We start from the raw sequence: 13,185 nt of genomic DNA on the forward strand, positions 1-13,185 counted from the left end.
GTCCCTGTTCTTATTACAGTGGAACCCACTTGGATACTGAACTGCCATGGGCTACATCTGTGCAGCATGCAGAGGGTGGAGGAAGGGAGGGATTGGGACGGGAGGAGGGAGGGAACCACAGGGGGGATACAAAGTGAATAAAGTGTAATTAATAAAGAAAAAAAAAGTGAGAAGGAAAACAAAACAAAGACCAAACAAACAAACAAAAACAACAAAAAAAAAGAAAGCACCATGAACAACAGATGTAAAGAAAATGTTTTATTTAAAGTGTTAAATACCATCACCAGAATGAATGTGATTTACAGCAGTCAGTGTTTGTTACAGGACTAATCTGCCCTCCCCCCCATTTTCCCCACTGGAATTCCCTTTACTTGAAAACATTCTATGTACAGGGCAGCAACGGTCACTGGCATAGTGCTATTTACATGACTTAACCACAAGTTGAGGTGCAGACATGTGAAAATTGAAAAAAAAAGTACACCAACTGTTAAATAAATACTGCATAATGACAAGTATGTACAAATATTCCACAGTCATGTCCTTCTTATTAAAATTAGAAAGAATTTGTATAGGAATATGCAGAAAAGATTACGTGACTGCATTTTAGTGTCAGGAAAACAGTAAACGTCTGTTCTAAGGGACAGCATAGACACTATGGGTCTATCAAACCAAACTGCTGCTGGTACACAGGTGTCTAAATTATTTCAATAAAATTGTGTTCCTTCTTCACACCTTCACCTGGGTCCATCATTGGTCTCAGAAAATCAAGACACAATCTCAGTGTAGTTCATTTTGCACCACATAAAGAGAAGGCATTTTGAGTGGTAACTCATTTTAACTTTTGCACCATATCAAGCATGACAGTTTTCAATGGTCAGCACTGAATAAAAAAAGAGAAACAAAGAAAAAAAATATATTTTGTGCATGGCCTCCATTTAAACAAATGTGATGTAGATGGATTTAAAAAATTATTGCAGGAAGTTAAAACCAATCTTTGAGGATGTATAATCAAAGCACATGTAAGAAACAAAAAGATGGATGGTTTACTACCTTGACCAGTGACATTTCCTGTGATTAGGGGCCTTGAGAGAAATTGGACCTTGCAGCACCACCCAATGGGAGGAACTGCCCGTAAACCAAAGGTGGGGTTTTGACTTGAGGGGTTTGCATGTAGACTTTTGGTGATGGCATCAAATAACTAGTAAGAGGCATACTGACTTTCCTCGAGTCACCTAAAAATTGGAGCTTTAAAATTGTTGCAAATTTATGTTTACTATATTTCTTTAGAAATATAATTTGTGAAAAATTGAGTTTTACTACAGAAAAATGAATTAATAAACAGCCCTGTGTTTCAGGGCTCCACATATTTAGCAGTGTTTCTATTCACATAGTAAATGGAAATCAGCTAAAGAAACTGCTTTAACGAATTAAAAAACAAACAAAACCTAAGACCTACAAATAATACTTAACCCCCTGTATGAATAATGCTGGTGCTAAAAACAAATTTATTAGACATTACAATGCCACATGATTTTAGGATTTTCCTGTAAACTGAATTTTTAAGGTGAAAAAAATTACCATGCACTGTACAAGAAACTGCAAATGTTCAAATATCTTCTTTGTCAAATACGTGCTGACTTGCTGTGTGTCCCAAGTCATGTTGCAAAATCATTTCAACATGCTTGAAATAAAGAAAGCTCTCGAACAAATTTGAGAAATCCATAAATTCAGATGCATCGGTGGCTCTGAATCAAATAAGGGCTATAAGAGGGTCAGGTCAAAGACTTGTGTTTTAGTAGAAGGTTCACTCAGGAAGGGAGAAAGGAAAGAAACAGTTAAAAGTGGGAGAAGAAAAATAAGAGAGAAAAGAGGAAGATGTGAAAAATTTGCACATATTGAACTTCATAAGATCTGTATATTTAACGTGGAAATAAATTGAATATATTATACTTATTGTCACATAAAGAGAATTTTAAGTATCTTCTAGAAAGTATTTTCCTTTGTAATGTCTGCCAAAACACAGACTATGATTAAAGAATAAACATGGTGTGTCTTTGTATCACCCTGTTGCATTCTCTCCCATTTTAAAACCATGCACTAGTGAAATTTATTTTTAAAAATAATATAAATTGTTGAAAATGGCTGATTTTTATTCTTTTTTTTTTTTTTTTGCAAGTTGCAGCCCCGAGAAAATAATTTAAATATTCAGCTAATCTGTGTCCATGCAGAAAAAGTTTCTTTAATTTCATTCAGTACAGTGCAGTCACAGAATTTTGATTTTGTGAGTCCGACACATCTTGGCCTTAGTGAGTGGCATTCTTCCTGGAGCAGCCCAGTCTACCCCTCTCCCTGCTGCTGCAGCCCCTCCAGGAGCCGTGGCCGACCCTGCTCCCAACCACTTCTTTGGTCTCTTGCTTTTCACCTGATGCTTCCTAGGACTTTGATCCGTGGCCTGTAGTGTGGCTTAGTGGCTGTAGAGCTCCATTTCTGTGGCATAACAGGGCTTGGGGGTCAGATAAATGAAGAAAACTGATAAAAATATAAAGGTGCCATTGAAAAGGGCTGACTGATTCTTTGAGATTAATCCATGGCTTCAGATTGGACCAAAACTCGAGCGTCACTGAACTCTAAACCTGACAGTTCTTCACAGCTCTGCCCTTTCACCCGAGGGCCTCTGCTAGGGCACCATGTGCAGGACTTCCTCTGAGAACACAGGATCACTTTGTATCCCTAGACGTGGGCTCCGAAGACGCAACATCAAGCATGCAGTGTTACCAGGGGTTTCAACCTGTGCATTTTCTTCTGTTTTTGTATCGCTGGTTGTTGTGACAACAGTTTTATAGTTGCTATGAGCGAGAGTAAGAAGGTCCGGTAGAGCTTTCCAGAGAAGACTGGGAAGCCCTTCTTGTCAGAGGTGCCAAGGTTGGATCTACTAGGGAGGAAGGAGGGAAGAGTTTGAACCATCCAATCACCATGTTGGATAGTTCCAGTTCGTCTAAGAGTATCTGGGCCACTCCCATAAAGGATTTGTGATCCATGCGACCATAGTCTCCCCAGACAATGATCTGTTGGCAAAATATAAGTAACATTAATATAGATATGCGTATCACAGCAGATGAGCAAGCCATAACTAAAACAGAAAAACAAGTTCAGCTGATATGCTGAGGCCAAGGGTCCAGTTAAGTAGAGGTGTCTGATTAATGGCAATATTGCCTTTACCTCCCAGAAGCCAGGTTACATTGGGGAAAACTGCACATTATTGTTATGGTCTGAAGCCACACGGGGAAACTGAGCTGGTGTGTAACCCACATTCACAAGTCTATGGCGAATTCTCCTATAAGGGGAATAGCAACCAGCACAGCTTTCCAGTACTGGCCACTGCTTTGCTGACAGAGACTCTCAGCTGTGAGGAACAGAAAAGGATTCAACAGAAGAGACAGGCTACCTAAGGTCTGGCCTCATGAAAGTCCTTTCCTAAGTCACAGGTCAAAGTGAGTACGCACCTGTAACACCTTTCCCTGGGGGCTCTCTTCAAAAGATAAGAGCTGCTGATACAGGGGCTCCAGCGTCTTTCTTGCCACCTTGGTTTTCTTTTTGGCTATGCAGACTCCATTGTCTAAAAGATACACCTTGACATACGGTGCTTGGGAGAGAAAACAGAGCAAGTAATGACCATGGCTAAGAAATGCCCACTTCATGGGGACAAGAACAACCTCATTGTCACTGAAGGGCTGGTGGCGCTCTAGCCACTGGCCTGCCTTCTACTCAACACCAGAGTGGACACTTGTCATCCATTCTGATTAAGTATGCTGACATAGCCTTTGAGGGTCTTCCCCCCCCCCATCTTCGTGTATAGATTAAATGTTGAATGAAATAAGGTACAATGCTTCCAGTCACTAACAAGATTCAAGAGCAATGTCTTAGTCTTTAAATTACCAAAATTTTGATCTCATTAAATGTGAGAAATGAGGCTATTTTATTCACCCACTCATGTAGCTCCTTTATCATGCAAAGACATTTATTAACTGGTGATGGTGTAAGTTCCAAAGTAACTGAGAAGGAGCTCACCAGACATTCTATGACTACAACCTTATATGATAGACACTTTATGAAAACCATTATTCCCACATGTCACATGCTGTTAATATGGTGAAGGAGTCAACTACAGTACAATTCCAAAGTGATGCAGTCAGTAACACACACTTTATTACAAAACTCCTTCAAGGATTGAGGACTTGAGAGAGAAATGCAAAATCTTAAGTCAGTACAGGTGCTGGGGATAGGGATATTTTAAGAATTCACAGCTTGATGTACTGGATCTACTGATCACTGCACAACACAGTTAAAGTCTGAGCCAAACTACTTCTTGGGATGCTTCCCGCTGAAACATGTGGCATCCAGTGATGGCAGAGCCTCCTACATACTGCAGGAACGAACAGTCGCCTTAGAGCAGCCAGCACTCATAGGCTTATGGAGCGGGATGGATTTAATCTATTCTTTTTCTAATTCCTGAACTTGAAGGAGGACTAAAATAAATACTGAAGGCCCAGGTGAACCGAAGGGATGACATAAAACCACAGCTAACTGGAAGACACACTGCTAGTGCACAAACTGTGATAGCGCGGCTAAGTCAGAGATGGAGGTCTCAGCTATGCATGCTCCCTCCCAGACCCCTGGCTCACATGCAAACTGCTTCCATCCCCGAGCAGCACAACAATGGAGTTATCCACTCCCATCCTGATCAAAAAGATTTCAGCAAAGATAACCTTTATATCGAAACAACATAGATCATGAGGAAGAACAGAAAAATATCTTCTGTTTTACCTGGCAGTGTCTTGGAACCTGGTTTTACAACAAGGCCGCGAGCTCGAATGATTTCTACCTCCAACTGTCCCTTTTTGTCCATCATTCCCACTTGAATGTCACCTGGTGGCACAGAGCGAAGACAATAAGAGTTAGGAAAAATGCTTGTGCCAAAGACATTCCCCAGATGTATTAAGTCCCAAGATAAATTCTCTAAGATGTCAATGTTTTCACTGATGCCTTCCTTTAAAAATGACCAGACATTACAAAAGAAAACACTAAGAACATCTACTGTTAAAATCTAGAACTCTTTATTCTTGCTAGTAATCCTGTTTAAAAATAGCATGAAATTGGGGGAAACATTATTTTCAATAGTCTAAAGGACAAAAATGAAAACACGAGACAGAAATTCTTACCCATTGCAGGAGTAGCCAGTGTCTGGCGTCCCACTAGCTGAGCAGGGCCCAGGCCATCAAGGAAATCGCTGAACTGGCTGTCAGAGGCCAGGCGGACACCAGGGAAAATCAGACTGAAGGCAAAATGACATATGTGATTAAATCCTCAACCTTCTTTGCTTTCAAGCAAGCCTGAGTTCCCTGCTGGCCTCACTGGTGTGGTGGGGCTAAGATGCCGCTGACATTTATCAGACTCCACCAATCCCACACCACATCCCATAATTCTCAGTCCATCTTACATTCTACAGCCTCCCATGCACCTGCCACACCAAGCAGGCTTCTGCTCATGTGTCTTCCCTTGCTTGGTCTAGGGGAGAGGGGGCAGGAGAGATCATTTCTGTCACGCATGCTCAGTCCACACTGAGCACTTATTCCGAAGCATGCTTTGCCATGTTTAATGCTCTTAGATAACTTCTATTATTTTTCTTTTTACAGGTGAAATCACGTCTGGATCATCCCCGTCGGCATGCCACCATACTGCCATGTCATCTTAGAAAACACAGCCCTTCTGACTGCACTCTTCCTGCAGCCCACACCCCACTTCTTCCTGCACCCTTGCAGGGTGCTTCACTCCCCCTCTTTTTTATTTTTTTTTATTTTAAAACTCTAATCAAATGCTTGTTTCAAAATCCCCAAATTTCTCTAGTCAAAAGTCAGCCAATGACTTCAGTAGTAAATTCTGCGGTCACTGTTCTGTCCTCATGGAAGTGAGCAGATGAGCACAATTAACCTGCCCCTGTTCCCTGAGAAATCTTTCCATATCACTTCCTGGAGACTCTGGGATCCCTCTTTCTCTCTCTTGCCATTATGTCTTTCTCTCTGCCAGCTGTGTCACAAAACACGCAAACTCCATCTTTTACCTCTTATTTTTCCAGGTGTTTGAGTCTGTGAAATACTGGCTGGCACAGAGCTTCCCTGGCTCAGCCTTGTGCCCTGGGCTAGGCTTTCATTCCAACAGCTTAGTTGGCTAATAAGATATCTACTGAGCATCTGAAAGTTAACCTGTCCCAAACTGATAAACTGAAATCTCACCAAAGACAGACAGACACACACACAAACACACACTTCAGAAAATGCTATCTTTCAAATACTGTCTTTCAATTGCTCAGCTGTGCACTCATCTTTCATCTGTCATGCGGAAGTCCTAACCCACAGCGTGCCTGTGTTTAAAAAAATGTCCCACAGCACAGATATACATCAATGAAGGTTACATTAAGTCACAAGGGGTTGTGGGGGTAGGGATAATGTCAATGAATGAGGAAGTAAAAGAACACTTGGAATATGGAGGAAAAGGCTGCAGAAGATGTAAGATGCCCAGGAGTAAGAGAGAGAACTTCTTGTAATCCAAATCCATTAATATCTTCATCTTGAATTTTCAGCCTCTAAATTTTGGGAAAACATTTTTTTGTTTGTTTCAGCTACATAGCTATCATGTATCTTATCACATATCCAATGGTCTAGTGTCAAAAAAGATGGACAATGTGAGCTCACTAACGTTACCATTCTGGACCAAGTCACCATTATGTTTCTGCTGCATTACCCTAACACCTACTGAATGGCTTCCCTCTTGTACCCATCAGCAGTCAGAGTGATTTGATGAAGTTAAAGCCACTCCACTCATGTTAGAGTAAAATCTTCTATGTTATAAAACATACAAACTCATTCACCCTCACCCCACACCCTTGTCTCTCATTACACTGTCCCTTCCTTCCACAGGCCACAGCCCACTGCTGTAGGCAAACTCTCTGTATAGTGCTCAGCTCTGCTTCAGCTTGGAATGTCCCTCCTCAAACACAGCTGCCTCCGGGGCATAGTTACACATGCTGTTTGTCTCCCTTATGGGAAATCCTACCCTCATCCTCTCATTTATTTTCAAAGTCATTGTTACTATGTCTGGTAATGGTTTGGATATTGTGGCCCAGACACAGCTGAAATGCATTCATCATGTAAGCTCTTCATAAACTCTAAGAAAGTGAACCAACAGGAGGGCTCAGTGGGGAAAGGCTCTTGCCAGCAAACCTGAAGGTTCAGTTCAATCTCCAGGGGTTGCATGGCCAAAGATGAGAATGGACTCCAGCAACTTGTTCTCTGATCTGCACATACATGCCAGAGCATGACGTTCTCATTCCTCTCTGTCTTTCTGTCTCTTTCTCTCACACATGTACACACAGTAATAAAATTAAGGGTAATAAAAATTAAAATAAAAGCTAAGGAAGTACGTAGGTTCATTTCTTCAGAGATGGGCTATGCATAGAAGAGATGAAAAGTACTGAAATAAGGTCTTAAGAGATATTTAGTTGAACCTCTCTCATTTTTCCATGCCTTATTTTATCCTCAGCACTTAGGTTACCCAATTTACCATACATTTGTTAGTTTCCTTATAAATTTAATTTTTTATGAAGTCTATCTTGTCTTTTGGCCTGGATGGAGATGGGTTTTGCCTCTTTTGTTTGGTGCTCAACCTTCAGTTCTTAAGGCCAAGCCTAGAGTACTGACGATAATCCTTCATGTTAGGAATGGTATGTGATTTACCCAAAAACTAAAGTGCCAGAAACAAAGAAAAGAACCTTGATCTCCCCTTGCTAACTTGGTTCCCATGATTCTGAAGCCCACTATCTTAAGTTCTGATTTGATTCGCTTGCGTGATTTACACCTCCAACTCACAGCACACTGTCTGAAACACTAAGAAGTAATATTTGTTGAATGAATTTATGAGTGTTCATGGCATTTCTTCAATAAGATGGTAAACATCTGAAATGGAAGTCATACTTGAAACATTTTTATATCCCCAGCAGCTTTATAATAAGATCATAAACTTGTATGTGGGAACCATGAGGTAAACACTTTTACAGTCCAGGCAATGATTCACAAAGACCAGAGCTCACAGCACATTTATCTTCACTCTTCCTTCAAAAAGAACACATTTCTTTAGCATGCTGCACTGAGGCACTGCATGCCTGCCCTTCACTCCTTTGAACTTCCTTGAAGATCAGCAAATCTAGGTTTTTTCCTCTTCACCTCAAGTCTCACAAATTCCACCTGTTTATAGAACCCTATTTAAAAACCACACGATTCTGTTCCTCTCCTTTACTTATATAATCATGTTGGACAAAATGTCATTAGCTTATGTGATTAACGGTAAGCCGAAAGTCCTGGCGGTCTCGCATCTGTAAGCTGGCCACAGTGTCTGAACATGGCACACTTCCGTGACAATGGCAGGTTGCGCCTAGGTCACTTTCCTCTCCCGAGATGCTTTCACTAAGTACACTGTTTGAGACAGACCTACCCCATGCTCATAAACCTTTCCAAGTGTCTCATGGTAGTGTTCAAAGTAAAGCCATACAGAGAAAAAGGTTTACCAGCTTTTTGTTGCTATTGCCTTTTGGCTGTTGTTTCACGGCATTAAATTATATAACTTTCAGTGTATAAAACCAAATATAAATAAGAATTCTAAAATTTTCAATAGCATCTCTTCAACATATCAAAGATTTTTTACATTAAAACTCTTTTTAAATTCTTTTGTGATTGGGTGTTCTTTTTTCCCCATGCACTTGTCTCTCCACCATGTGCAGGCAGAGCCTGTGGGAGTCAGCAGAGAGCATCTCATCTAGAACTGTAGTTACAGCTGTGAGCCACTATGTGGGAACTGGGGATCAAACGCATTCTTTGGAAAAGCTGCAATCAGTGCTCTGAACCTCTGAGCCATCTCTCCAGCCCCAGATCAGAGATTTCAGAAACTAATACTGCCCACATGGTATATATCCCTGTGGTTTTATTTATTATTTTAAGCTAGGATAAACTATTTTATTTGTAGGTTGAGAGCCACACCTTAGCATCTTGTCATAGAGGTAAAGCACTTTATCTCCCCCGAGTTATTTCATTCAAAATAAAATGCCAGACATGTCAACAGCTCAGTGGAGGGTGAAACAAATTCACAGGAATCAGCCAGAGAGGATGGAAATGGACCATGAGTCCCAGAGTTAGCTCTTGTGTGAGCAGAAAGAGGTCTATGTGGTTGGGGCCCCACTCACTTTCCCTCCGAGCTGTAGCTGTTCATGCTGCCATCCGTGGATTCCCGGCTGGCCTGCCGCGTCATCCAATTCCTCATCTCCACTGCCAACCCAGTTTCCGTGCTTCTCTGAACAGTGCTCCTTAACTTTTTACCTCCCGCTTCTGCAGAGACAGAAATTCAAAGGCATCACAGTTTTGTCACCACTGCCTTTTTACAGGACAGGACAGCCAGCACCCAGAGACTGCCAATGTGAACAACTGCACAGGGGCAGAGTTCTCAATGCCACACAAAAAGGGATTTTAAACCTTCCGAAACAAGGTCTCCTGAGTGAGCAGCACAAAGTCCTACCATTTATTTCCACTTGAGTGTTCAAACCATTCACACAGGAAACAAAAAGTTTCAATCCAAGAATAAAAAAAATAAGCTTGCTTTTACTGTAATACTTTATCAGATCAACTTATACCTCTTCATTTGGTTTTTCATTGTAATTCAAATGTAAAATTAATTCATACCTACGCCCCCGCCCCCCCCCCCCCCCGCCCATTCCTTTAGTCTTAATGAAAGAAACAGGCCTTTGTATTACTTACAAAGAACCACATGCTGAGGGATACTCAATTTTTAGCTTTACCTCCTACAAAAGATTTTTAGGGCAGTGGATATGAAAAAGAAAGAAAGCTATACAAAAGGGATAGCCCTACTTGACGGCCAGTGTTCATCTGTTGATAACTTCCAGACGATTGTGTAATGTAAAGTTCCTGAAGTATAAGTGAAGGATTGTTTAAGTTCTTGGCCTTGGACAGTGAGCTCCAATGTGTTTGCACCTAGTGAAGTTTCCCACAGAGGGCCACCAAGGGAGCAGAGCTGAGGACAGCCAACTGCGTGCATGGCAGAGCAAAGCCACGCTGTCTGGAGAGACCTGAGCTTCAGGGAGGGAGTAGGATTTGAGCTGGGCTTGAAAAATGGGCCAACTGGGACTACAGAAAAAGAACACTGTGTCTTGGGCAAGACAAAAGAGCAAAACCGGGAGTGACCATGTGCAGAAAAGGAAGCGCCACACAGAGCATGTGAAGGAGTGGTGGGAAGTGGGGTGTGCTTGAAGAGCCACATCGTGAAGAGCCCAGCTTGTTGGAATTTGGAAGGTCTATTCATTTGCTTCTTGGCAGGCTTACATTTTTCTTCACACTGACTACATAAACGCCATTAGCATTTGGAGATAAACAGCCATAGGACATGCTCTTTCAGCAGAAGGTACTACCAAGTTCTTTTAAACGCTGTTGGTGCTACTGACGTGATGAGAATCTTTCACCAAGCTTCTTATATTTGCTTTGCTTTGAAACACTGCTTTAAATTTCACTCATTTCTCATTTCCAGCTTTGGTACATATTAAAATGCTTTATAATAGACACAAATACACATTATAACTGATCTCCAGCTAATCAAAAGCTGCTGTTTTGGATGAGTAGCAAACATGTTATACTTATCAATGGTAAGAAAACATAAGGCTTCCTGTACCAATGCAGGAAAGTTCTTTATCGTAGAAGAATGTTGGTCTATTGACAGGATGCGATTCTTTTCACCAACCTTCTCATATTTGTTGCACTTTAAAACACTCGACTAGAAATAACCTTAAAAAAGCCGCCAGTGGAATAAGTGACTTCAGCAGGGCTCACCAGTGGAGGCTACCGTGAAAAGTTACACCATGAAAAAGATGTATGAACCAAACAAATCAGTCCACAAATTAATTCTAATTGTTAAGGGAAGAAACGGATCCTTCAACATGGAAGATGGAACCACCACTATCTTAATTAAGTCATTGGTAACTGAAAAATGGGGATAGTTGTATACACCTTATACCCCTCTTGATATAAAGCATACAGAATCACCTATCAAGTTGTTCTGGACAAAAAATGTATAACCTGTTTCTAATCGAGTCTTCCAGTTTTTCAAAAACACAGAAGGTAATAAGACACAGAACATGCACATATGATGAAGCTAGAGGAAACTCGGTTGTGGGATATTATTCAAGACAATTGGCCCAGTCTCCTCACAAGGTACCACCACAAAAACAAGCAAACCAGGTCAGGTAACCTGCTAACTTAAGAGACAGCAAGGAACAGAGGTAGCACATGGCAGTTCAGTGTCCAAGTGGCTTCCACAGTAACGGGGACAGGGACTGTCTTTGACATGAACTGATTGGCCTGTTCTTTGATCACCTCCCCCTGAGGGGGGAGCAGCCTTACCAGGCCACAGAGGAAGTCAATGCAGCCAGTCCTGATGAGACCTGGTAGGCTAGGATCAGAAGGAAGGAGAGGAAGACCTCCCCTATCAGTGGACTTAAGAGAGGGGCATGGGTGGGGAAGGAGGAGGGAGGGTGGGATCAGGAGGGGAGGAGGGAGGGAGCTACAGAGGGATACAAAGTGACTAAACTGTAATTAATAAAAATAAATTTAAAAAGACAGCAGGAAGATGTAATCAAGACAGTGACCTTGGGTGTATGGACTTTGCCTTGTTAGTAAAACCAAAGTGAAATAACTCATTTTAAACAAAGTCCTATCTAGCTAATTTTAGGACAAGTAGGGAAAATTTGAATACAGATTGGATATTAGATGAGATGAAGAAGCTGGTAAACTTTTAGGTGGATTATGATACATATTATAATTTCCTTACTATTAAGGAGATATGTGTTAAACATTTGGATGCAAAATCATCTATTATCTGCAATTTATCTTCAGATGGTATAGAAAAACAAATATACACATGCATTAAGAGAGTATTTTTAAGAAGATGAGGTGTCAAAGTTGACTGATCTATTCATCAATGTAATGTTATACCACTTGTATGTGTGTCTATGTGGTGCAGGCATGTATGTGCATGATTGCATATGTATGGACACGTGTGTAGTTGCGCATACATGTGGCAGCCTGAGGCTAATCTAGGTAGTCTTCCTCTGCTGCATTCCATCTTCCTCACTGACACAGAGCCTCTCAGCTGACGATTAGCCATCATGAAGCTCTAATTACATGTAGCATATAATTGCAGGCAGATCCGTGCCTTCCCTGACATTTACGTTTCTCCATGCCTAGGATCCAAATTCCAGTTCTCACTCTTGTGTAGCAAGCCCTTTACCCTGTGATCCATCTTCCCAGTCCCTAATATTTTATTTCAGAGTGATCTCCAGATCACAAAGTAGTATGTTTTCCCCCTCCGAAATCAACAGGACAGGAGACTGATAGGAGTGAGTCTGTGGGACAGCTGAGTCCCTGCTTTAATATTCCTATCTTTAGCACTGCCCCAAGTGAACAACTGTCACCACCTGTGACATGTTTCAGTGCCTCTGAGATGTGGGATGAGGATCTAGATACATACAGGGAAATGGCGTGTGACCTAGGAAGGAACCAAGGTTTATGAAGACCTTGGGACACAGCCTCAGCAATTCCAAAGTCTATTGTTTTCTATTTAATCTGACACTATCAAAGAACAATGACTTCAAAATATGCTGTTAGTGGGTGATGAGAACCAGACACCACTTGGCTAAGAATAACAGCATTCAAAAACCAGGGGAGGAATGCAATTCTCTTATCTGTGATAACTTTATTCACATATCCTCTTCATAATTTTGAAAATCCTCACTTTTAACACACAAAGCGTCAGAGGGCCCAGCTCACCACAAGGTTCCCTAAAGCCACACAGCAAGTGACAGGACCAGAATATGTATGCAGGTGTCAGACTCTGAGCTCTCTGCTATTCATTAATTTCCTGTTAGAATATAATTAACTGCCTGGGTAGTTGTGCAGTTGACTGTGAGATGATACAAAGAAGCCCCTTGAGAAGGAGTCTGGTGGACTAGGAAGAATCGGAGCTTCAAACCAGTCAGCCCTGGTGTCAAATTGCTTCTCTACGCTTAACAATTTGTAC

At 41.4% G+C, this 13,185-nt stretch overlaps 1 protein-coding gene across 25 annotated transcripts in view; it reads right to left on the reverse strand.

Moving 5' to 3' along the window:
- Positions 1–249: 249 nt before the first annotated feature.
- Rims2 (regulating synaptic membrane exocytosis 2) overlaps positions 250–13,185 on the reverse strand; it is a 483,148-nt gene continuing 470,212 nt past the window's right edge. For all 25 annotated transcript variants that reach the window (XM_055626244.1, XM_055626246.1, XM_055626245.1 and 22 more), the window contains 5 exons: positions 9,290–9,431; positions 5,220–5,332; positions 4,825–4,926; positions 3,504–3,643; positions 250–3,065 (listed from right to left, as the gene is read on the reverse strand). In XM_055626244.1, the coding sequence (XP_055482219.1) occupies positions 2,847–3,065; positions 3,504–3,643; positions 4,825–4,926; positions 5,220–5,332; positions 9,290–9,431 (716 nt within the window). In that variant the 3' untranslated portion in view covers positions 250–2,846. The remainder of the gene's footprint in view (positions 3,066–3,503; positions 3,644–4,824; positions 4,927–5,219; positions 5,333–9,289; positions 9,432–13,185) is intronic.

The sequence above is a fragment of the Psammomys obesus genome, unplaced genomic scaffold, assembly GCF_907164565.1.
Source record: "Psammomys obesus unplaced genomic scaffold, mPsaObe1.curated_primary_1811, whole genome shotgun sequence".
NCBI classification, from domain to species: Eukaryota; Metazoa; Chordata; class Mammalia; order Rodentia; family Muridae; genus Psammomys; species Psammomys obesus.